Source organism: Panthera onca, chromosome E2 (assembly GCF_046562875.1).
Source record: "Panthera onca isolate mPanOnc1 chromosome E2, mPanOnc1 haplotype 2, whole genome shotgun sequence".
NCBI lineage: Eukaryota > Metazoa > Chordata > Mammalia > Carnivora > Felidae > Panthera > Panthera onca.
The window spans coordinates 15,062,063-15,087,260 of NC_138353.1; the positions used below are offsets into that span (position 1 = coordinate 15,062,063).

A 25,198-nucleotide genomic window follows, 5' to 3' on the forward strand; every position below is an offset into this window, starting at 1 on the left:
GAGGGCTGTGGGTGGAGGGTTTACCAAGAGGCATGAAGAAATTCGGGAACGATGGATGTGTTCATTCTCACCATCATGATCTTTTCTTTTTTTTTTTTTTTTAAACATTTCATATTATTTTTTAAGAGGCAGAGAGCGAGCAGGGGAGGGGCAGAGAGAGAGAGAGAGAGAGAGAGAGAGAGAGATAATCCCAAGCAGGCTCCATGCTGTCAGCGCACAGCCAGACAGAGGACTCGATCCCGCGGACTGTGAGATCACGACCCGAGCCAAAATCAAGAGACGGATGCTTAAGCAACTGAGTCACCCAGGTGCCCCTCACAGGTTTATGTATAACCCAACATTCATCAACTTGTATGCTTTAAATATATGTGCTTGCTTGTGTGTCACTTATAAGTGGGGGGGGGGGGGTAGTGTCACAACCGTTTAATGTAACTGAGAATTTTTCCTCTACTGAGCTGGCTTCACTCATTAGCCCCTGAGGGCACCTGAACTTTCTATCTGAAACCCAACAGACCATGAAGCTACTTCCGCTTAGAGCCCTGAAGAGGCTTTTAAAAAAAGAAAAGAAAAGAAAAGAAAAGAGAGCTGACCTATTTCTGCTCTTGGGCCTGTCACATTTCTCTCTGGAGCCCTGGAGCCCCCAGGGGACCCATTTCTTGAATGAGAGGAAGAGAAAAAGGAGAATATGCACGGGGCAGGGGGGGGGTTGTCCAGCAGATGGGAATATGGTTGGCTCTGCCCCCCCTCCAGGCACAGAGAAGGTGGAATGGAGGGGTGAAGATTCGGGGGGCGGGGGGGCGCCGTGGGAAGGTGGCTGTGGTTCTCTCAGGAAGCAAGAAGGAGGTCACTGCTGAGAGCAAGGATGAGAAAGGTCTTGCGGGGTGGAGGAGAAGTCATCTGGGAGAGTCAGGGGAACTGGGACACAGACCAACCTGCTGAGCAGCACTGTGGGTCCGCTCCAAGCGGGCGAGCATGAGTCTAAGGCAAGGCTATGGGGCACCTGGAAGGCTCGGTCGGTTAAGCATCCGACTTCGGCTCAGGTCGTGATCTCACAGCTTGTGGGTTCGAGCCCCGCCTCGGGCTCTGTGCTAACAGCTCGGAGCCTGGAGCCCGCTTCGGATTCCGTGTCTCCCTCTCTCTCGGCCCCTCCCTCGCTCATGCTGTCTCTTTCAAAAATAAACATTCGAAAAAAAAAATATGTTAAGGCAAGGCCAGTTACCAGGGTTGTGTATTTTTCTCCACCCACATTCAGCCGCACAGGTGGAGACTTAGATCTAATAAGGAATGTAGTTTCAACAGATGAATATGGGGAAGCAGAGAGTGTGTGTGAGGGGGTGATCATCATCTGTTGGTCAAGGAATTTAATCTCTGTAAAGATATGAGGGGGCTGAGGGGTAGAGGAAAATTGGGAAGAAATTGGGGGTCAGCGAACTGTTGGAGTTGAGGTTTTGGAGGGAATGAACTAGAAAGACAGGCTACGATGGGCAGTGGGTGAGATGCGTGAAGCTGAAGTTCTCAAAGGCTGCGGTTACTGAGACGAGGTGTAGGGGCGCCCGTGGGAGGGAGGGGCTGGGGGGGAGGACGAGGTCCCGGGGGAAGAGGAGGTCTTGGAACCAAGAGGCCAGGATGGTTCGAGGGCCACCTGCCTGGGTGCGGAAATCACGGAGAATGATGAGAGGCAGCGTGGAAGCCAGTGAACTGGGAGCCGGAGTCATGGAGAATTTGCATTCATCTGATGAATACCAATGTGGTACGTCCATACAGCGGAATATTATTTGGCCACCAAAAGGGATGATGGACATCCCATAACATGGGTGGGCCTTGAGCGCAACAGGTCACATATTTTAGGATTCCATTTACGCGGCAAATCCATAGAGACAGAAAGTAGGTTCGTGGTTGCTATGGGTTGAAGGCAGGTGATTGCTAAAGGATGTGGAGAGATCAAAAAAGTTCTGGAATTAGACAGTGGTGACCTTTGCCCAACCTCGTGAACAAAAACCACGAAGTTGCATTCTCTAAAAGAGTGGCTGTATCTCAATAAAAACGCTTTTTTTTTTTTTTTTTAAATCTGATCTGGTTTTGTTTTTCATTCTTGATCACAACACTTTCGCTTACAACGTTAAGGTGAATCTGAAGTTTGTAATTTCTGGCAATTCTCACCTGGCTCTTGGAAAGAGTTGGGTCTACACTTTGGGTCTTCGTCAGCAGGAAGGATACCTAATGCTGCCGCTATCCACTGGAAAGGACCTGGGCACAGAAGGGCCCCGGCACAGCCTCTGAGTCCTGCCCAAAGCACCAGAGAATCCAAAATGACACAGTTGCGCCGAAGAACGCGGCCTGATCGCCTGGGATCGGGTCGCCTGGGGAAACCGCACAGGGGCTGGATGTGCACACCGCTGCAGGCAGGACAGACCACTGCCCCCAGCCACCCATGCGCCGTGTCCTCTGACCAAGCGACCACCAATGGGAACTCAAGGCACCAGCCACGTCAGGGTCAACATCAACACGCCAGCCCCTTGTCACTCTCGTGGTTCTTTTTCCAGGCCAGCGTCCGCATCCCCACCATGTCCCGCTGGAGGCCACACACCTGTCCCCATCACCTCTCCGAACTCGTCTCCTCTCACACACGCCACCACTGTTCTACCGGGTGACGCTTCAGTTCTCACTTCAGGGCTTGTGTGTTTGCGGTTCCCCTCTGCCTGCAACGTTTCTTCCCCCAGCAATTCCAATGGCATGTGAACACGCACGCGCGTGCTCACACACACCCAACAGACTCACTTTCAACAAGATAAAGTAAACGTAGGGGCGCCTGGGTGGCTCAGTCGGTTGAGCGTCCGATTTCAGCTTGGGTCATGATCTCGCAGTTCGTGGGTTCAAGCCCCGCGTCGGGCTCTGTGCTGACAGCTCGGAGCCTGGAGCCTGCTTCGGATTCTGTGTCTCCCCCTCTCTCTGCCCCCTCCCCACTCATGCTCTGTCTCTGTCTCTCAAAATTAACGTTAAAAAAATTTTTTTTTTTTTAACTGGAGGAGGCAGCTAAGTCAGCATGGAGAGGGAAAGTCACAGCCTTGATGAGGTTTTGGGGTGATGGTGGGTGGGGTCCGGAGCCAAGGACCAAGAAATAATTCTTAAACGCATCTTTGGTGCAAAAACGTGGTTTTATTAAAGTACGGGAACAGGACCCACGGGCAGAACGAGCTGCGCTGGGGTTATGAAGAGTGACTGCTTATATACTAAGTAGTTGGGGGAGGTAAAGGCAAAGGGAGGCTTCCAGAAGGACTTTGCTCTGCTAAAGAGGACTCCTAAGATCCCTGCAGCCTCGCTATTGTCCAGCTAAGGTTGTTTCCCTCTACTAAGGCATTAACTTTAGGACAGCACGGTACGGGGTCCCTGGAGAAACGTTCTAGTCTGTATTTGCCTCCAGTATTTGTCAATGGGCTACAGGTAATGAGGAAATTTAATTTTACCTGCCATTTCCTCCTTGCCTTCATTCCCCACATCACTATGGAGGGGTGATGCTGGGGCTTGAGGAAACTGAGGCTATAGGTTTCTGGAGATTAAGCTATTGATAAGATTGCCTTCTTCTTGTAATTTACCAAGACATTTGTAAACTGATGTCCTGTAAGACTGTGATCTCTATCAGTTAGTCATTTGTTTTCTTTCCTTGCCTTTGTCCTGGGACAGCCAAGAGTGCCTGAGGAATATCACACACCTCCCACCTGGAGGGAGACGGGTGCGCTAGCTTTCCCACTGTCCTCAGCCCGCCCCTCGCTCTCTCATCATCCTCAAATGCTTGTACTGGAAAGGAAGAAAACCTTTGAATTAACGCGTTTTCCCAACAGAAGAAGTGTTGAAAGAGAACAGCAGAAGAAACCCAAAGAAAGAAGGAAATAATGTAATATTTATTTACCAAACAAATGGCCCCACCATCAAGGAAGACTATCATGCTTACAAGAGCAAATACGGAGGTGGGAGTAGGGGTGGAAGGCTAGCTTTAAGACATCTGAAAAAATCACGGCTTGGGCGAAAATGCTACTGCTGGGCACCTCGTCCGTCAGAAAGGTCTCAACGTTGACACCGTCTCTCTACATTTTCTAAGTGTATCCCTCTGTAGTTTTTTTTTTTTTATTTTTTTTTAACGTTTATTTATTTTTGAGACAGAGACAGAGCATGAACAGGGGAGGAGCAGAGAGAGAGGGAGACACAGAATCTGAAACAGGCTCCAGGCTCTGAGCTGTCAGCACAGAGCCCGACGCAGGGCTCGAACTCACGGACCGTGAGATCATGACCTGAGCCGAAGTCGGACGCTTCACCGACCAAGCCACCCAGGCGCCCCTATCCCTCTGTAGTTTTAACAGCGCTAACAGCCCTTAACATCACTGATTTTTACCAAGGAGGTGGTTCAAGAAGCTCAGTCAGCCAAAATCAGAAAAGACTTAGGTCTTGGAGGGAGCCAAGTTCTAGGAAAATGTGTCACATTCAATCCTTGTTTTCGGTTCTTTTACTATTTATGTTAAAGCGGATGAGACAACCAACGCAAGAAAGGGGGGATCCATCCTGAATGTCCTCCTAGTGGCTAGATTATGACTTCAAAGTGGGTCGAGTTTGTGAGAAATCAACACAGTGACAAGTCAGAACCAAAAAGAAGGCCCTTCCTGGGCCATCACAGTACCCCTACCTCATGATGGGTTGAAATTGCTTCTAGGGGAGCAGCGCTGGCTGCCAACGGCAACGGTCCTTCTCAACTTTGGTCAGGGCCGACCTCTGTCCCAAATCCCACTCTGCCTTTATCTTGAAGTATCTAGGAGAGACCAAGCATTTCTTCCTTAGAACCAAATATCGAGGAACCACCCAAATGCCCGCTATCAGTAGAATTGATAAATCGTGGTACATCATACGACGGAACGTTACGTAGCACTGAATTAACTAAGACGTATTTGGGGGGTGCCTGGGTGGCTCAGTTGGTTCAGCGTCCAACTCCTGATTTCGGCTCAGGTCGTGATCCCGGGGTTGTGGGATTGAGCCCCGAACCTGGCTCTGCACTGATCGTGGAACCTGCTTAAAATTCTCTCTCTCTCCCTCTTCCCCTCTCCCCAACTCACGCTCTCTCTTTCTCTAAAACAAACAAACCAACAAACAAAGACCATCAGAGATGAGTCTCAAAAACATACTACAAACAATATGATTTCATTTTTATTAGGGCTCCAAACTGGGAAAACAAAGCCATAGACTGTTCTGGCGTACATAAAACCATAAACAAAAGTGAGAACACTATAGAGACAAAATTCAGGATGGCAATTATGTCTGAGTGCAGAGATGGTGGATGTGGTCGAACAGGGACATGGAGAGCACCCCAAGATGCCGCTAATGTTTTATTTGCTAAGCTGAGCGCTCACTATCTGGGTGTTTTGTTACAATTTTTAAGCAAGGCTTTGGTTCCATATAGTGTCTCATAAAACTTCTAGGAGCAAAACCAGAAAACAGTGAAGAAACTCTTTATATATATGAATAGTAAATGACCTTCATAAAAAGGTTAAGCATCCGACTTCGGCTCGGGTCACCATCTCGCAGTTGGTGAGTTCGAGCCCCGCGTCGGGCTCTGTGCTGACGGCTCAGAGCCTGGAGCCTGCTTCGGATTCCGTGTCTCCCTCTCTCTCTCTCTCTGCCCCTCCCCTGCTCACGCTCCGTCTCTCTCTTTCTCTCAGAAATAAATAAACATTAAAAATTTTTTTAAAAAGGAAATTTTAACGTATGAAGGAGTTTCGATTAGGTGACGATGCCTCGACTCAGAATACTTAATGTATTTTGCTCAGGGCACCACTAAACAAACATGTTCCCACTAAACTATCAACTACACCACATTATGCAATAAAGTGTGCTTTTTGCTGAAGTCACCCAACCTCTCCCACTTACATACCACTATCTTTTTAAAATTTTTTTAAAAAACATTTATTTATTTCCGAGAGGTAGAGAGAGACAGAGCACAAGCGAGGGAGGCGCAGAGAGACAGGAAGACACAGAATCTGAAGCGGGCTCCAGGCTCTGAGCTGTCAGCACGGAGCCGACCCGGGGCCCGAACCCGCGAACCACGAGATCATGACCTGAGCGGCAGTCGGGCGCCTACCTGACCGAACCACCCAGGCACCCCAGGTGTGTGTCAATGGTGTTTTGGGCTTGATTTGATTTCTCATTTAAATTATTGGTGAAATAATTGATTACTAGATGTAAAACCAGTATGGACTTTGGTTATACAATAAAGTGTCAACTCATTGGTAATCTCAATTATTTCAGGTATACCTTACTAACAAAAATATTAGTGGATTCAGCATAAAATTTTGTAGTACTGCCCAGCCTGTGAATTTTGTTCTGTATCTTGAGTAAATTTATGATAATGTTCTTGTGAGCTATCGACAAAACACGTGTACTTTTGTGAACTATGAACTTTCTAATTAAACTTTATTTTTTTAAATGTTTATTTATTTTTGAGAGAAACAGAGAGAGAGAGAGAGAGAGAGAGAGAGAAGCAGAGAATCCTAAGCAGGCTCCGAGCCGCTAGCACAGAGCCCGACGTAGGGCTCGAACTCACAACCCATGAGATCATGGCTCGAGCGGAAATCAAGTCAGACGCTTAACTGACTGAGCCACTCAGGTGCCCCCTAATGAAATTTTACATGCGATGTGATATTTACAGGAATGATACTTTGTGTAAACTATCAAATGTCAGTATTTTATTACAATTTTGTTATCAAATGTATATTATCACTAAATGAACTTTGATTTTAAAAATCAAATTAGCTTTAGTTGTATGTGATGTTTTACAAATAGAATTGTATAAAAGCTAAAAAAAAAAAAAAAACATTTTGGCAGCTGAGAAAAAAGGTTACAGGCCAGGGGAACCCCCCCCCCCCCAGCCCCACCGCCAGCCGCAGGTGTTTGAGAGCAGGTACGCGTGTCCCCACCTATCACTGATGTGGACGACTGGTCCTGGGAGGCCATGGGACAGGTCTGCGTCAAAGGGAGAGAAAGGATCCTCTTTCCAAAAGAGGCATCTCACGGTGGAGAGAGCACCAAAAGGAGCTGGGGCCCTTGGCCGTCACTGTGAGCTCTGCAGTGGGGATGATTTTGAATCACGGGGAGATGTGACCCCTCAGCCTGTCCTGTGGGCTCTATTTTCTTTTTAAAAAATTTTTTTTAACGTTTTATTTATTTTTGAGACAGGGAGAGACAGAGCATGAAGAGGGGAGGGTCAGAGAGAGGGAGACACAGAATCTGAAGCAGGCTCCAGGCTCTGAGCTGTCAGCACAGAGCCCGACGCGGGGCTCGAACTCACGGATTGCGAGATCATGACCTGAGCCGAAGTCGGCCGCTTAACCGACTGAGCCACCCAGGCGCCCCTGTGGGCTCTATTTTCAAACCAGATCCACAACCGGCCCACTTCAGCCCCTCCACGGCCCCACCCGGATCCCATCCACCTTCTTCTCCAGACTGTTCCACCGAACCAGCCCCCTCCCTGTCTTCCTGGCTCCCGTCGCACCTCCTGCGTGTGTTTCCCATGCCCACACCATGCAGCCACAGGGCTCTTGTGAAGGCCTGAGCCAGGTCAGGGTCCTCCCCTGCTGGGAAGCCTCAAGTGGCCCCACCTGAGAGTAAAAGTCAAAGTCCTCCCCAAGCCCATGGGGCCCCCTCAGTCCTCTCTAGGACTGTCCCCTTCTCTCACCTCTCTGGCAACATTGCTTATCATGTCCCCCCCCCCCCCCCCCCCAATTCTACTCCAGCCACAAAGCCGATTCCTGGAACACACCAGGCACATTTTCACCTCAGGGCCTTTGCACTGTTCCCTCTGCTTGGAATGCTAATTCCCTGCTTCAGGCCTTTGCCAGAATGTTGCCTTCTTGGTGAGGCTTTCTCTTAATACCTTTTCGAGCAAACTGCCCTCATACACTCCTCATCCTCCTTCCCTGTTTTAATTTCTGAATAATAGTTATCATCATGTGATATAATGTCTTACCTAAGTATTTCACTAGAATATAACCCCCAGGAGGGGCACCTGGGTAGCTCAGTCAGTTGAGCCTCTGACTCTTGGTTTTGGCTCAGGTCATGATCTCGGGGAGACAGAGCCCCATGTTGGGCTCCACGTCAGCGCCTGCTTGAGATTCTCCCTCTCTCCTCTGTCTGTCCGTCCCCTTCCCCCATGTGCTCTCTCTCAAAGTAACTGACAAATGTTAAAAAGGAAAAAAAAAAAAAAAAGAGGGGTGCCTGGGTGGCTCAGTGGGTTGAGCATCCGACTCTGGGTTTCGGCTCAGGTCATGATCTCAAGGTTTGTGGGTTTGAGCACCACGGCAAGCTCCACGCTGACAGTGCAGAGCCTGCTTGGGATTCTCTCTCTCCCTCTCTCTCTCTGCCCCTTCCTTGCTCACAGGCACATTCTCTCTCTCAAAATAAACCAACTTAAAAATAAATAAAATGTTAAAAAGAATGTAACCAACAAAGCCAAAGTATATAGTCAACTATAGCTAAATTATGGAAAGAGCCCAAATGTCCATCAACCGATCAATGGATAAAGAAGATGTTACACACACACAATGGAATGTTACTCAGTGACCAAAAAGAATGGAAGCTTACCATTTGCAACAACATGGCTGGAGCTAGAATGTATTATGCTAAGCGAAATAAGTCAGTCAGAGAAAGACAAATATACGATTTCACTCGTGTGGAATTTAAGAAACAAGACAGATGAACATAGGGGAAGGGAAGGAAAAATAAGAGAAAAACAGAGAGGGAGGCAAACCCATGAGAGACTCTTAAGTACAAATAACCAACTGAAGGTTGCTGGAGAGGAGCTGGGTGGGGGATGGGCTGATGGGTGATGGGCATTAAGGAGGGCACTTGTGATGAGCACTGGGTGTTATATGTAAGTGATGAGTCATTAGATTCTACTTCTGAAACCATTATTACACTATACATTAACTAACTTGGATTAAAAAAAAAAAAAAAAAGAACGTAACCCCAGGACAGAGGGAGTTTTCTGTACCTTGTAGAGCATTTTATCCCAGGTGCCCCCCAATAGTGTTGGCTCAATAAACACCCCTGGGATGAATGAATGAATGAATGACCCTAGGGTAGATTCTTAGAATGATTAAAACATACCCACTTCTAGCCCCCAGAGAGCCCAGAGTTAGTGAAGGGACAGAAATTAAATAACTAGACGTCCTCACGTGGCAATAAGAACAAACAGGGAAAGGGGTGCTTGGGCGGCTCAGTGGGTTAAGCATCGCCTTCGGCTCAGGTCATGATCTCACAGCTTCTGAGTTCAAGCCCCGCAACTAGCTCAGTGCTGACAGCTTTGGAGCTTGGAGCCTGGAGCCTGGAGCCTGCCTCGGATTCTGTGTCTCCCTCTCTCTCTGCCCTTCCCCAGCTCACACTCTGTCTCCCAAAAATAAAAAAATAAACATAAAAAAAAAAAAAAGAACAAAGAGGGAGAGAGAAATGGGGAGCCATGGTTTTAGTAACGTATGGCTGCTAACTGTGCTGGATGGTGAGGAAGTGACATTTGAGCTACGGGCTGTCTGATGAGGAGCAAAGATCGGGGAGAATATTCTAGGCAGAGAGAGGAGCCGGTGCAAAGCCAGAAATGAGCTCTGAGCATTTGATGAACAGAAGGAAAGCCACTGTTTGTGCCCCATCAACAACAGGTGGAAAAGGGTTAGGCATGGATGGGCCTACAAGGGTCAGATTACTTCTTGTGGGTGTTAAGGAAGCGAGCGACTAGGTCTCCTTGTGTATGTCAACTGGTCTTTCCCTTCTCTGGGCCTCATTTTGCCTCATCTGTGAAATGGGGGTAGGCCTGAGGCCCCTCTGCTTCCAGACATTCTCACCATCCCTCAAGACCACCCTAGAAGGCAGGCGCTATTACCATTGGACCAGGAAAGAGGCCCCAAAAGGCTAAACCACTTTCCCAAGGCCACAAGAGTTGTAAGAGCAGCCTCCATATTTGAAGCTGGCGGCCCCAGAGCCTTGGCTCTTAAACTTCACTGCCTATTGCAGCCCCCATAACCACAACAGGTACTGCAGTGCGGTGGTGGTTACTCGTCTTCAGCGGCAGGCAGAGCCCGCTATGGCCACTTACAAGCGGGGGGTCCTGGGTTAGTCGCTTGCGTCCCCTGAGCTCATTTCTTCATCTGTACAGTGTGCGCCCCAACATTAACCTCAACTAACACAACACTTGGCTGACCAGGAGGAATGAGGCCTCACTGCCAAACAACGGCGTGACTTTCAGAGATGGAAAGTGTGTGTGTGTGTGCGTGTGTGTGACGGGGTGTTGAGGGGTTTGGGTGTTTGGGGAAAAGGGACCCGGATCCCTAACGTGTAACGTGTGAAGGCTCATAAGTCTTTCCGTTCCTTTCTGGCGTTATTCCCTCCATTCAACCGCGGAGCAACTCTCGATCTCTCCCCCCACCCCCACCCCGTATTTTTTTTCCAGGCTGAAAAGAGGTCGTGGTCCCTTTAAGGCCCGCCCCTCCCTCCCCCAAAACTTCCCAGTGTCTGCTCTCTTTTCGATCCCGGACGGCCGGCCAGGCTCGCCGCCGAGCTGGTAGGGGCTGGGGGCGAGGGGTCGGGGAGGGGTGCAGGGGGATGGGTGGGAGGCGCCGCCCGCCGCCCGCCGCCGGAGCGCAAGGGGTGGGGGAGGGGCGGAGGCCGGGAGCGAGGCGGTGCAGATAACGCGGCCGCCGGGTCGCCCGCCGTGGGCGCGGGCCCGCTGGCGAGCGACCCGGAACGTGTGGCGCCGAGAACGGTTCCGCCGCGTCCCGGCCGCGCGCGACGGCGCGAGGGGCGTACGGGCCGGGCGCGGGGGCGGGGAGGGGAGGGGCCCCTCTCCCCCCTCCCCCCACCGCATTCCTCTGACGTCGGGACCTCGCGACCCCGCCCTTCAGTGGGACCCGCCCCGCCTCGCTTCCCTCGCGCGGATCACGTGTTGAAGGAGCTGCGCCGCCCCTCGGTGCGTTCGGTTTGCCATTTCGGGTCTTCCCAGTGTGACTGGGAACTGATTTAGATCCTCATCGGCCCGCTCGCAACTTTCTTATCTTCCCAAACCCGCAGACCCACCAGTCCTGTCTCACTCGCTTAGTGCCACTGACCCCATTTCGAACTCCTGTTTCGGGAACCCTCTTTCACCCACTGGGAATGTTCCGAAGCATCTTTGGGGCGGTCGCCCGTACTTCCCACGACTCGATCCTCTGCAAGCGCAGCGTCTCCCACCTCCAGCAGTCAGCCCCATAACATTAGAGCCCTTAGGCGGGATCCTGCTCAGCCTCCGGCCCTGCCCCTAAGTTCTGGCTGTTGGGCGTCGTTGGACCCTAGAGACTCTGAGAAAGGGCATTATCTTCGTGGTGTCCCTACCCCGTCTCCACGGAAGGAAGTCCCGCCCCCGCCGGACGAGTAGAACACCAGGACTCCCCTTTGCAGAGCGCGAAAGCGCTGTGCCGCGTGCGGGACTTGTCTCTCCCTTACCCACGCGGGACTTCCACGCAGTAGAGTCCCCAGACTGTGGCAAGCCAGAGAGGTCAGGGCTGTCGGGTGGAAACCACTGGCCGGAGTGGTCAGGAGTTATCACAGGGCAGGCCTGGAGTCAGGACTGGTATGGACTAGGAACGCTTTTCAGAGCGGAGACTGCTGCACGGACTACTCCTCCGGCAGGAGGGGCAGTGGGCAAAGTCTTCCAGATGGAAGAACCTGCACGGGCAAAGGTCAAATGGTGCGTGGAAGGTCCTTCCCTGTGTGCAAACTGAAAGGCACTATTGTGGCTGAATTTAGAGGTGGAGCAGTGAAATGACCCCCGGGAACGTGACAGGGTCCTAAGACAATCAGCACTAGCAAATGGTTTTATACCGAAAGGGTTAAGTTTGGGTTATTGAAATTCCTCCGGCATCGTAAAGGCCCGAGGTGGAGAGGAATAAGGTATAGTGGTGGGGACAGAGCTGCACTGGCAGCTGCCCCTCTGTCTAGGTCTAGCCTTCGGGCGCAACTCACAGCATGTTAATAAATACTTGGGGTACTGCAGGCCTTCGCCCGTTTAGAGGGTCGCCCCGCCTCCAGAGACGCCTGAAAGCCTGTTCGCGCCTGCGCTCTCGCTTCCGATCCTTTCCTTGACTGCGCCAAAGAGCGCCTCCCGGCCTGGGGAGGGCTTCGCCTTTTCACCCAATCAAAACCCACCGGTGGTCCTACTGTCTAGTGAGGGGACCCTTTCCACTCTTCATTGACTAATCGAGTAGAGACGAACAAGACGGGCATCTGCAGTAGCCACTAGAGAGTGGCAAAAGGGAGGGGTTTCCTTTTCTCCTCGCCGAGTGGCGCGGGAAGGTAGTCGCTGTGACTGGAAGACTAAGAAGTTTCGGCTTGAGGGATTAGTGAGGAAGCCAATGAAAGTGGAAAGAAGGCGGCGCTGTTCAGGCGAGTGGGGAGCGCCGTTCCTATCAGGTGCTCCAAAGGAGGCCAGGCCGTGCCAGAAACCCGACCTATCAGATTGGAGTTTATTTTAAGGCGGTGGGATTGGCGAAATGACTGGCAGAAAGCACTCGCCTATAAGGAGTGTTCCAGACAAACGAGGGCGGGCCGTCCTGCAGAACGGCGTGGGCTGTATCCAATAGGTGCGCAAGGCGTGCGGAGGCTTCCCCTCCCCCCTTGGCGGGACCAGTGGCTCCCCCTATCGGGTGGGGGCGGCGGGTGACAGGCGTGTCCCTCCCCCAATGAGAGGCGGGGGGAGGCGGGTTCTGCGCCGCCATGTCGCGGAGGCTGCTGCCCCGGGCGGAGAAGCGGCGTCGGCGGTTGGAGCAGAGGCAGCAGCCGGACGAGCAGCGGAGGCGGTCGGGAGCGATGGTGAAGATGGCGGCGGCGGGCGGCGGAGGCGGCGGTGGCCGCTACTACGGCGGCGGCAGTGAGGGAGGCCGAGCCCCTAAGCGGCTCAAGACGGACAACGCTGGCGACCAGCACGGAGGCGGTGGCGGCGGCGGTGGAGGAGCCGGGGCGGCGGGCGGCGGCGGCGGGGTGAGGCCAGGGTCTTAGGCGCCGGGGACGGCCGAGAAGGGAGGGAAAAATTTCCACCTTGAGGGTATTCATTTGGTGGGGGGGCCTCTGCGCACGCGCCCAGGCCCTCGCGCTGTGACGGGGTGGGGGAGGGGCAGGCGTTGGGCAAACGGCGGGGTTTGCGCGAGGACAGGCGCTTGCGCGTGCGCGCTACTCTGAGCGGGGGTGTGGGAGGCGGAGGAAGTAGCTCGCGTTGCGGGCGGCGCAGTGCGCAGGCGCCGCGGGCTGGGGTGTGGGGGCCAGGCACGCGGCCGGGCCGTTTTTTTTCCTTTATCGTTTAATTCACGGCCCTCATGCGCAAGCGCACTTCTTCTCCTCGGGCCTCGTGGGCGGTTGTGGGGGCGGGGGTGGCACCGCGTGAGCGGGGAATGGGTGGGCGGTGGCCTTTTCCGCGCTTGGGTGGGGAATTCTGCCCGATCTCTGTTTAATCCATGTAGTGTCATAGTTTGTCTCAATAGAGAAGTTGATCTTATTTGAGGCTGTTCCCCCAGAACGGAATGTGTCCCCATTTTTGTGGGCAGTGAACACCGGAAGGAAGGCTTGTGGAAGGTCTTTTTTAGCCGTTTGGGAATTGAACTAACTTTGGAACGGCCACAAGTTTGCTTACAATTTCCGGGAGTTAACTGGATGCATGCAGTTGGTTTGCTGAACCAAAATGTTCCCTGAGGGTGAGAGTGAACGTTTTTGGTCTCCTAGTCGGAAAGGACCACCATTTGTTCCTCCTGGCTCGGAGCCCATTTCCTCCTCATGAAGTCCTCTCCCGTTCAGCCATTTGCAGGGTTTTCCAGGGTTTCGTGGTGATCGGTAGCTGTGATTTACTAGTGGTTTAATCTGTGCCAGGCCCTGTTGCACACTATTAAAAAAATACCCTAACCAGATCTTTAAGAGTTCTTTCTGTGTGAGCTACAGGGCGGTATTAACAATTCTGGACTTGTAAAGATGAAGTAAACTTGTTTAGATCTTGTAGCTAGTGAGGGGGGGAGGGGACAGGATTAGAATTTATGGGCAATGGAACTGCAAACCGCTGAGCTGGTAACCATCATCAGGCGGGTGTGCCTCTTGTGGTTTGTGTGGTTCATTCCTGAAATAGGATCCAATTCTGCCCCTGTTCCACGGGCTTCTGCTTGGTGGCTCTCAGACAGGAGGTTGGGCCCAGAGCCCAGCAGACACTAGAAAGTTACTTTTCTCCTGATTTCGGAAGACTGCTCTGTGTGTGTGTGTGTGTGTGTGTGTGTGTGTGTGTGTGTGGTGTGCGTGTGTGGTGTGCGTGTGTGGAAAGATGCTTCTTGCAAGGGAATGATCTTGGTTTTTAGCTGCTGTGGGTTGGAGTTTCTTTTCTTTCTGAAGGACCTTTTTTGTCTTTTTCTTCAGGCTGGCCTAGGCAGTATTTTCCAACACAAATTTTGGTGGGTTATTAAAGACTAGAAGCAGTCAAGACTGCCCTGGCTTTCACAGCTTCTGGGTCACGGGCTGTTTTACCATGACTGGACGTGGGGATGAGTGTGGGGAACAGTAATACTTGGCTGACTGATGGCAACTTGTTTCACTGGGGGGGAAAGGGCAAAGAGACGGTTGGATGCAGCGGGAGTGTTCTGATTCAGATTGCAGCAGGGTAGCGTTTGAGCCCTTCTTGCAAACTGCTGTCCCCTCTCCATCCCAGCCTTTCCCAGGGTTTCTTTGATGGGTGGAAAGAGAAAAGTTCTAGGAGGAATGTAAGGTGTGGGACATGCTTTGTTCTCCATTCTGCCTTCCTCAGAAGCTGCAGCAGGAACCATAGGGATAGTAGCCACCCACTCAGGGCCTGTGCTTAGCTGGCCCCAAACCCTTTTAGGCTGATTGGTTTGTATGGCCATCCTTTGTTGTCTGCCCTGTGTGACACTTAAGTGTCTCATCGGATGAGGTCCCCAACAGCACAGAGGGCAGTGGGCCACCATCTTGTACAGCAGGAAATGAAGTGATGTTGTTTTCCTTTCTCAGGAGAACTACGATGACCCACACAAAACCCCTGCCTCCCCAGTTGTCCACATCAGGGGCCTGATCGACGGAGTGGTGGAAGCTGACCTTGTGGAGGCCTTGCAGGAATTTGGACCCATCAGGTACTCCTATCAGAGCCCTGGGGTTGGACATAAAGAAGTCACCTCCTTAGTGTCCTATGCATTCTTAATTTCTGGTTGGAAGTGAGGTGGCCGGTGTGGCCCAGGGTCCTTTGGCTGTGTCCTGGGACTCCTCCACTCTTGGTTTTGGCTGTCATACTTGGGATCAGGTTTTAGTAAGTTCCATGTCTTTGTTGTTGTCTTTTTTTTTCTCCTGCCTGTAGTTTCTAGGCAGCAGTCTCCCCTTCAGCGAGTAGTTACTAAGTAGTTACTAAGTGTATTTGTCACACTGTAGGTGCTGGAAATAGAGTAGCAAATGAGATCGTCTTGGGCCCCTCCCAGACAGCTGCCTAGGCAGAGTAGTCAGCACTGTGATAGGAAAGTCCAGGAGCCCATAGAAGGCATGTGACTCAGTCAAGGGAGGAGGGTTCAGGAAGGAAGGCTTCTCAGAGGAGGTGGTACCATCTCTTTTGTCTGTTGTGCCACTTAGGCGCAGGGTGTTGAGGTCAGGAAACCATGATGAAGGTGTAGAGGGGTCAAGAGACAGGAGTCAGTTCACGGAAAGTGGAACGTCTTCCTCTTGCCTGTGTTCTGGGAGGACTGAAACCTGTGTTCTCTTTGCCAGCTATGTGGTAGTAATGCCTAAAAAGAGACAAGCGTTGGTGGAGTTTGAAGATGTGCTGGGGGCCTGCAACGCTGTGAACTACGCAGCCGACAACCAAATCTACATTGCTGGCCACCCAGCTTTCGTCAATTACTCTACCAGCCAGAAGATCTCCCGCCCCGGGGACTCGGACGACTCCCGGAGCGTCAACAGCGTGCTTCTCTTTACCATCCTGAACCCAATCTATTCAATTACCACGGTGCGTGCCAGCGAGCCTCGTTTTAGATGCTTCTGTGAGATCTTCCTTCTTCCCTTCCTGTCCCCTCATCTGAGCCAGATTGACCTGCCAGTGCCCTTTCATCTTGCCCGTGTGCTTTTTACAGGATGTTCTTTACACTATCTGCAATCCTTGTGGCCCCGTCCAGAGAATTGTTATTTTCCGGAAGAATGGCGTCCAGGCCATGGTGGAATATCCTTTGTTGGGGGAGGGGTGTTCTTTGAGGTGGGGGGCTCTTACAAGGCTCCGCAGCGTTCTGTCCTTTCAACCAGTGTGGAACTTCTGAGTGCTTGCCAGATGCCTTCATGGAGTCCCCAGTCTGATGGGAGGGGTCGTTAATAAACAGTCTGCAACGTAGTGTGGAAAGCTCAGGGTCAGAAGTGCGGTAGGGGTAGAAATGGGGGGCTGGCAATGACCAGGAGACCTGACAGGGTGGATCTATTTCTGTGAGGAGGTAGGAGCTGGTGTTCAAGACAGGAACTGGTTTCTGCCAAGGTCCTCAGGTGGGCGGGAGCTTAGCCTTAGGAGGAAGCAAAAGGCCTGCCGCCTGACGGGGTGAGGGTTCACTGCAGGCGCTGAAAGAAGTCAGTAGGGCGTCCTGCGTAGTGCTCTAAAGCATGGGTCAGGGTGCAGTGGGAAGCCGCTGACAGAGCTCCGAGGCAGGAGCATCCTCTGGTTGATGTTTCAGAGGTTGTCCAGCTTTGGTCAAAGCACATGGCACGAGTAGGAGAGGACTGGGCTAAAGAAGAAAGTGGCTAAGCCTGGGGTGGTGGCAGAGGGGGCCGGCTGCCACTCTGGGCCGGGAGTGCAGATGACAGGAACTCTGGGCAGTGGCGGCCCACCCACGCAGCCCTCCAGCTCACCTCCATGCAGGCGGCTGGTGACTGGGCAGTGAACTGATGATCCCAGAGCGCGTCTGCAGTATGGCCTTCGGGTGCTCCCTCGTCCTCCCTTTCTGGGACGACTTAAAGCCCTTCCCAGAGAGCACCCATCCCGCGGTTTTCCTTAACTGTACTCACATTTGATTCTGTGCAGAGTGCCCAGCGGGCCAAAGCCTCACTCAACGGGGCTGACATTTATTCGGGCTGTTGCACTCTGAAGATCGAATATGCAAAGGTAGGTCTGGGAAATGACTGCCCCTAGTCAACTTCCAGAGGAGCTGGGGCCTGGCTAATTTCAAGCTGTGTCTCGTTCTGCAGCCTACACGCTTGAATGTGTTCAAGAACGATCAGGATACTTGGGACTACACAAACCCCAATCTCAGTGGACAAGGTAATCCTGACGGCCACTTTGTTCTAAACACACCCGCCTTGCCTTCACTTGACTAGCGCACCTCATAGACCCGGGCTCAGGGTTATGTAATGCCATTGGGCTCCCTGTGGACATGGGAGGGCCTGGGGGGGCGGTCAGTTCTTGGAAAAGACACCCCAGTGGGAGATGGTGAATGAAGGGGCCTCTGTAGGTTCTAGTTGCTGCTGGGGGCCCTTTGATGTGGCGGAGGGTGTAGAGCCAAGGCAGAGGCTCGGACGGGGTGGGGAGCAGGCCCTCACTGAGCACAGGGCATGGCGATGGCTTATAAACCATAGCGGCTCCCAGGTGGATTCTGCTGCTTCCCTTCTGGGACCTTGCTTAGGGTCACCGACTCCATTCTCACCGGGCCAGGAATGGTGCTCTTGCTCTCCACTACCGAGAGGGTCTGCTGGTGGGGGGAGGGGCGGGGAGCAGCCGGGGGAGGCGGTGAGGGCTCCTGGGCCCTCGGAGCAGAGCCTTTGAGCAAGTTGACCTTGCGGAGGTGAGACACCCCGGATTGGAGCAGGGCGGACACGCCTCACCTCACTTGTAGAGGGGACTCAGCATCTCTGCGGGGGGCCCAAATGGACAACCCCCTTCCTAGAGTCTGTCAAGAATGGTCTGCCTTGGATAGGAGGGAGAGGTGGAGGATTGCCTTTGAACACCAGCCGCACCCCCTCAGCAGGACCGTCCATCTCTGTCTTGGTCTGCTACGTCGGACTAGGCCGCGGGCTGAGGGAGGAGGCTGGTCGCTGACCTCTCACAGGCTCTGGGAGGCCAGAGGCCCCCGTTCCCAGGCAGGCCCGTCTTGCTCGCCCTTGCAGCTGGGAAGCAGTGGGCAGGGTGGGCTAGACTCTTCCCCAGGACCCTCACAATGGGCGCTGTGGGCATGGCCGCCCCTCCAGAGATCAGAGGCAAATTGGTGACCGAGTGAATGTACCAGAGCGGGCAATGGCATTACATGACCGCTAACAGAAACATGGCAACCAACCATTTCTTCTCCAAGGAACACAAATAGAAGATGTGCAGACCGGCAGGGGCTAGTGGCAGGGGCCGGCTGTGCATTGGTTTCGATGCCTCTCAGCTTTGGCCGCCCCGAGGCTGGGGGTCAAACACAAGAGCTGATGAGGTGACCTGGAGTGAGGCGGTGCTTCGCCACCCCTCGGGGACCGTACTTCAGCGGCTCTGCCTCTGCACATTGCTCACCAACACACAGGGTAGAAACCACTAGCTCTTCCTGGAGAGAACAGAACATGCAGCCTCCACCACGTCCCCAGAAACAGCCGCAGACTTGAGCTCACTACATCAAGAACACCACACCGTGCTCCAAGGAACAGCTACAAGCACAGAGACAGAGGCAGACAGAGACAAAGAGAGAAAGAGACGCAACATGGCAGCAGACACTGCTTTTTTATTAAACATTAAAAAGCCAAAATCCAAGCAAACTTGAACCCGAGAATGTACACAGAAGTAGGAAACACAGAGAACAGAGCTCTCCCAGCCAGCCAGCGGCGCTCTTTTCGGAGAACGTTTCATAGACTGAAGTAGATTCCATGGGCCTCCAAGACAATAGGATCCTCTCTCCATTCCTCGCCATATGGGTTGGTTTTTGGTTTTTGTTTTTAAGTCCTTTGGTTTGGGGAGGGCCTTTTTTTTTTTCTTTTCTGTTTTGATATTTTTATTTTTTCCGCAGTCATCGGCTGCCAACATAATCTGCACCAACCGGAGATCAGAAACCAAAAAAAAAAAAAAAAAAACTTAAACCACAACAACAACAAAAAAAAAAAAATCAAAAAAAAAAAAAAAAAAAACCAGATCTAAAACCAGACAGCCAAACAGCTCAGAGGTACACAGTTACCTGCTGGCGGGTAACCGGGCGCGCTCCCAAGGCCAAAAGCGCGGGCATAGTGGGGCCACTGGCACACTTCATAACCAGGAGACACGCACACGGAGCGCTACACAGCCAGAAGCACCGCACCACCGCACTGCAGCACACAATGTGAGGAGGTGACAACACGGAGGGACACTACCCACTTCATACACCTTTATTTTCCACTTTTCTGGTATCTTCTGAGGACAGAACATCTGTGAGCCATTTTTGATTTAATCAAAGCATTGACTTTTAAAAAACAATTCTTAAAAAAAAAATTGTAGCGGATGTGTACCGTAACTTGTATTTATGACTGTAAAACCATGTGATGCAGGGTCGCAGTGTATGTTTGATGGGACGCCATCTTTCAGAACTGTGCTAACTCACTGTTGAAGCGTCCAATGGTAAGAGAAAATACAGATTTGTTTTTTGTGACAAATGGACATTGTACTCTGTACTTCTGCTGTAAGTAGCCCTTTTCCATCTTTGTAATGACTGATTGTTGAAAACAAAAACCCAGGCTGGGTGGCAGGAAAGGGCAGTTGGTCTCGAGCCGTGGGGTTTGGAGTCTGCCAGACCTGGGTTCAAATCCCGGCTCAGCCGCTAACTTGCTTTGTGACCTTGGGCCAACACGTGTCTTAACTGCTCAGTTGAAAGTTAAGCGCTCAGGTTCCTTATCTGTAAAACGGGGCTGAAATAGTACCTACCTCATAGGGTTGTTGTGAGGAATTTCAGAAGCGGTGATGTCTGTAAAGCACTTAGCACAGTGTCTGGCGCTGAAGCGTTAAATTCATGTAGCGACTATGAGTCGCACCTGGGGTCTGGGGTGGATCTGCGCCATCGTCCGGGTCTGAGAATGTCGATGCCTTGTATGCGACTGCTCAACTGAACTGGTTCTGATGTTGCCCTGCTCGTCCTTTCCTACGGTCCCTCTCCTTGGGTCTGATGTGACGGGGCGGGATTCGGGTGGGGGGAGGACCAGAGTTGAGGAAGAAGGGGCCCAGAGAGCTGGGTGGGCCGAGAGCCCCTAGAACCTTGGGACTTCCGGGGCCAGATTTGATCTTCTGTCCGTCCTGCCCTCCCTTGGTTGTCCGCCTGCTCTTCACTCCTCTCCCTTCACTGGGAGTTACTTTAGAAATCTGTTGTCGGCCTCCGTGACCTGACAGCTTCCGTAGCATCCGCAGGCTTCCCAGAGGGCCCCAGAGCTGGGCCTCCCATTTGGGCCCCGGGCAGGGGAGAGAGCCCACAGGCAGGCCTCATCCTTCTCAGAGAAAGGAAACCAGCTGCTCCGTATGGGCCGAGGAAGGGAAGTCTGGGCTCCAGCCTTGAGGCTCGGGCTTCATGCCCACCCGGGGTCAGGCCACAGGAAGGAGGCCCCAGCAGCTCGGGTGAGGAAGGGAGGGTTTGCCTAAGGCTTGCAGGAACCAAAGGACTTTGAGGTTAGCCCCTAGTCAGGAGGGAAGACCCCTTTTTTCCAAGTTAGGCTCTGACTCTCTTCTCTGTCCACAGGTGACCCTGGCAGCAACCCTAACAAACGCCAGAGACAGCCCCCTCTCCTGGGAGATCACCCCGCAGAATATGGTGAGGGCAGGGGGTTCCCCTCCGTGGACTCCCGTGGCTCATGTGCCCCTGCCCGCCGCCCGCCGCGCAAATTCTCACCCGTCCTCCCTCTCTTTCCTTCCCACCCCCCAGGAGGGCCCCACGGTGGGTACCACAGCCATTACCATGATGAGGGCTACGGGCCCCCCCCACCTCACTACGAAGGGAGAAGGATGGGCCCACCAGTGGGGGGTCACCGCCGGGGCCCAAGTCGCTACGGCCCCCAGTATGGGCACCCCCCACCCCCTCCCCCACCACCCGAGTATGGCCCCCACGCCGACAGCCCTGTGCTCATGGTCTATGGCTTGGATCAATCTAAGATGAACTGTGATCGGGTCTTCAATGTCTTCTGCTTGTATGGCAACGTGGAGAAGGTGAGCTCCTGTGCGGTGCGTCGTTTTCCTCGTAGACCTGGCAGTCCCGAGCCTCATGCTCTTCCCGTGGGAGAGGGAGCCTGGCTAGGGGCGAGCTGGTAAAGAGAAGGAACTCACTTAGGCAGGGGACCAGCTGCAGGCATTTTGTTTGGCCCTCACCGTGTGGGTGTGGTTATCTCATTCATTGGGGGTGTTGACCAGAACATTTTAAGACCAAAGCGCTGATACTTCATACTACAAGGATGTGATTTATAAAACTTCATATGGCTAAAGATCGTCGAGTGAGGATTTTCTCCAGAAAACTTAAGATGATCTGGCAACACCGGGCCTTCCTGCCTTGCCTGTGTGACAGGTGGCTGTTCACCTCTGACCAGGTGGCCTCTTTCCTCTCTGTCAGACCCTTTTGAGTCCTGGAGGCGTCTGAGCCTGCGGCCCCTGGCCTAGCCTTAGCGGCCAAGTGCAGGTTGAGCGTTCCCTTGTGTGTCTGGCACTATTAAGAGTGCTTGGCGTGTAGTAACTTGCATTGCACCAGAATTCTTAATTAGACAAACAGGGGAATGAAGGCACGGAGGGTGATAACTTGCCCAGGTTCACAGGCTTTTATGTGGGAGCGGGACTCCCGAGCCAGAGAACTGGGCTTTAGTGCCTCTGTTACCAATTTTTACTGTCTTTAATGCTATCACCCACAGAGAGACTTTTTTGTTTTTAATGTATTTTTGAGAGAGCAAGCGCACACCTGAGCAGGGGACGGAGAGGGGCAGAGAAGGGGACGGACAGGAGCCAAGAGAGCCGGATGCTTTATTTTCTTGCCATGCCCCCTGGCTTTTGTTGTGCTTGTTAAGTGGTGCACGTTCCCGGGGTCACGGCCTGAGGTTAGAGAAACACGGTTGAGCTGAGCACTCACTGTGGGTCAGACCCGCTTCTCCGTTCTCTTGAAACATCATTCACGAGTGAGGAGGTGGAAGCCTCGCTCCAGAGTCAGGAGTTCTTGCTTCGAACTCGCTCCGAACGGGTGGCGCAGGGTCCCTGGAGGTCGGGCGATGGCGCTGATCACGGGTGCCGTCCTCCAGGTGAAATTCATGAAAAGCAAGCCGGGGGCCGCCATGGTGGAAATGGCTGACGGCTATGCTGTGGACCGAGCCATCACTCACCTCAATAACAACTTCATGTTCGGGCAGAAGCTGAACGTCTGGTAGGTACTTCGTCTCTTCAGGCGTGGGAATGTCGGCGAGGAACCGCGAAAGAAGGGACGTGGGATGTGGCTGCTCTGGAAAGGGCCTGGCAGAGGCGCACAGCGAGGCTGGCTGCTTGTTCGGGCAGGAGTGGGGTGTGGTGGGAACACTCCCCAGGGTTCAGCTGAAGCAGTGGGAAAAAGTGTGTGGGCCTCGCCTCTGCTGTGGAGCGATGCCCCCTGGGGCGCACGGCGTCTGCAGACTGGAACGAGGCGCCGGTGGAGGGCCTGGGGTCTGACAAAGAGCTCCCCTTCCCCGGTACAGTGTCTCCAAGCAACCAGCCATCATGCCCGGGCAGTCATACGGGCTGGAAGACGGGTCCTGCAGTTACAAAGACTTCAGCGAGTCCAGGAACAATCGGTTCTCTACTCCAGAGCAGGCAGCCAAGAACCGCATCCAGCACCCGAGCAACGTGCTACACTTCTTCAATGCCCCTCTGGAGGTGACCGAGGAGAACTTCTTCGAGGTGGGTGCTGTGGAGTTGGTCCTTCACCACAGCCATCTGAATAGGCTGTTTGTTCTAGCCTTCCAGCAAATCTCTGTGGAGCCCCTGCTCTCTGCCAGGCCCTGGGTTGGGTCCCAGGGTTGCGGCAGGGACCAGGATAGACGGGCTGAGACTGACACCAGACTTAGTTTGCATTTCTCACAAGCAAGGATGGGCGGCTTCTTTGCTGGAAAGGATTTCTCCTCCCCTGGTGTTACAGAGCGGTGGTCAGAGTCCAGTCTCAAACATCCACGTTGTCAGGCCCTTCGGGGGCTAGATAACATCAGAGGGGAGGAGCCTGTGAAGGCCTAGTTTGAGGAAACCAGGGCAGTGAGGGCGGAGGGCTGAATGGCACGGATGGACTTCAGACCTTGTCGTGGCCTCAGACGTTGCTGTTCAGTTCAGCAACACAAGTGGCTGGAGACGGGAATTTTAAAAAGCAGGTTCTCCGTTGTTGGCAACGTAACAGTAACAGTTACTACCGTAATGACGATAGTTAACTTTAATAAAAACATAGTAAGAGGAGTGTGTCTAAACACGTTTTGGGGGGCGCCTGGGTGGCGTAGTCGGTTAAGCGTCCGACTTCAGCCAGGTAACGATCTCGCAGTCCGTGGGTTCGAGCCCTGCGTCAGGCTCTGGGCTGATGGCTCGGAGCCTGGAGCCTGTTTCCGATTCTGTGCCTCCCTCTCTCTTTGCTCCTCCCCGTTCATGCTCTGTCTCTCTCTGTCCCAAAAATAAATAAAAAACGTTGAAAAAAAAATTTTTTTTAAATAAAAAAAAAATAAACACGTTTTGGGTCATGGGCCACCTTAGAGTATGTTGTGTGATCAAAGCTTAGAAATGCTCCAGGAAAATTGTAAGTGCTCCCCGTCCGGGGCTGCTTGAATCCTGCGACGCGGTACTCCTGTTTCTGAACGTGTTTTCTATCTCTTGCAGATCTGCGATGAGCTGGGAGTGAAACGGCCATCTTCTGTGAAAGTATTCTCAGGCAAAAGTGAGTAAACGGCCCTTGCCTTTGTTCCCCACTCCTTGGTTGCGCATGGGCGGCCCCCTGCCTCCTGCTCAGGTCGGCCTAAAACCTCTGCATTGTGTCCAGGTGAGCGCAGCTCCTCGGGGCTGCTGGAGTGGGAATCCAAGAGCGACGCCCTGGAGACTTTGGGCTTCCTGAATCATTACCAGATGAAAAACCCAAGTGAGTATCTGTGTGTCCTGCAGCCGTTCCCTTCGTGGCCCGATGGTAGGCTGGCTTCGGGCCAGAGCCGACCTTCGTGCCACCAAGGTAGGGCCCCCAGAGATCTCTTCACCATTCGTGACACGGGCAGGGGGACCTGGTCGCCAGGAGATTAGACCGATGGTCCCCACGGGAGGACCAGGCCGGCTGTTGGCTGCCACCCACTCTGCCAGCCTGAGACTTACTCAGACTTGTCCCCTTGGGACTGGCGTTCTGTGCGTCAGAAGCTGCCAGTAAACACCCAGTAGTGCCTGTCACGGAGGCTGGCTCAGTACCCAGGAAAGGGGCTATTCTGGCCAGCAGGTAAAAGGAGTCCGCTAAGGGGCTGGGACTAGGATTCTCCATGGAATCGAAGGAAGAGAGGAAAGCGCCTTCAGTATTGGGCTTGTTGTTTAAGTCTGACATTGGGCAGTGATCAGGTAGATTCCCTGCAGTCAGTCTGCAGAAATGGAGAGATGGGCAGAAAGAGGGGGTGCTGGGTGGTTAGAGCCTCTGGAGAGGGGCCCAGACGAATCTTTTTTTTTCTGTCTCGCAGATGGTCCGTACCCTTACACCCTGAAGTTGTGTTTCTCCACCGCTCAGCACGCCTCCTAATAGGTGCCTAGGAAGAGCCCCATCTGAGCAGGAAAACATTTCTCTTTCCTTTATGCTGTTTGTTTTGGGTTTTTTTGTTGTTTTTTTGGGTTTTTTGTTTTTTTTTTTTTTTTTTGCAAAAGTTCCTGTATTCCTTTTTTTAAATGCTAGGTTAGTAGGCTTAACCATAATGGAAACGCTGGAAGTCTGGAGGGGGAGGGGAAGGGGAACTGATATCTCCCAAGATTAACCTTCACTTTTTAAAAAATTATTGTACATGTGATTTTTTTTTTTTTTTCCTGTTCATACATTTGTGCTGCCCGTGTACTCTTGGCACATTTCAATAAAATTGTTTGGAAAATACACTGCGTGCTTACTGGCATTTGAGGGTGTGTCCGCATCCCTCCCACCTGGTCCTCTGCTGCCCCAGAGAGAAGCTTGGGGGTCCAGGCCCACAGCCCCAGGAGGCTGCTGGGAGGAGGCGGGTCTGTTGA

General features: G+C 52.7%; 1 protein-coding gene across 4 annotated transcripts; it reads left to right on the forward strand.

The window, feature by feature from the left end:
• Nucleotides 1–10,494: 10,494 nt before the first annotated feature.
• HNRNPL (heterogeneous nuclear ribonucleoprotein L) lies at nt 10,495–25,067 on the forward strand. Of its 4 annotated transcripts, none has more exons than XM_078438452.2 (13): nt 10,495–10,588; nt 15,055–15,173; nt 15,796–16,033; nt 16,158–16,243; nt 17,071–17,167; nt 17,251–17,323; nt 20,721–20,792; nt 20,904–21,184; nt 22,255–22,376; nt 22,681–22,882; nt 23,837–23,894; nt 23,997–24,092; nt 24,667–25,067. In XM_078438452.2, exons 3-13 carry the CDS (start codon nt 15,809–15,811, stop codon nt 24,723–24,725), a joined length of 1,371 nt encoding a protein of 456 aa, XP_078294578.1. In that variant the 5' UTR covers nt 10,495–10,588; nt 15,055–15,173; nt 15,796–15,808; the 3' UTR covers nt 24,726–25,067. The 4 variants fall into 4 exon arrangements, with proteins under 4 accessions (XP_078294578.1, XP_078294576.1, XP_078294577.1 ...); XM_078438451.2 differs by lacking the exon at nt 10,495–10,588 and adding an exon at nt 12,741–13,038; XM_078438453.2 differs by lacking the exon at nt 10,495–10,588 and adding an exon at nt 13,501–13,745.
• Nucleotides 25,068–25,198: the final 131 nt, after the last annotated feature.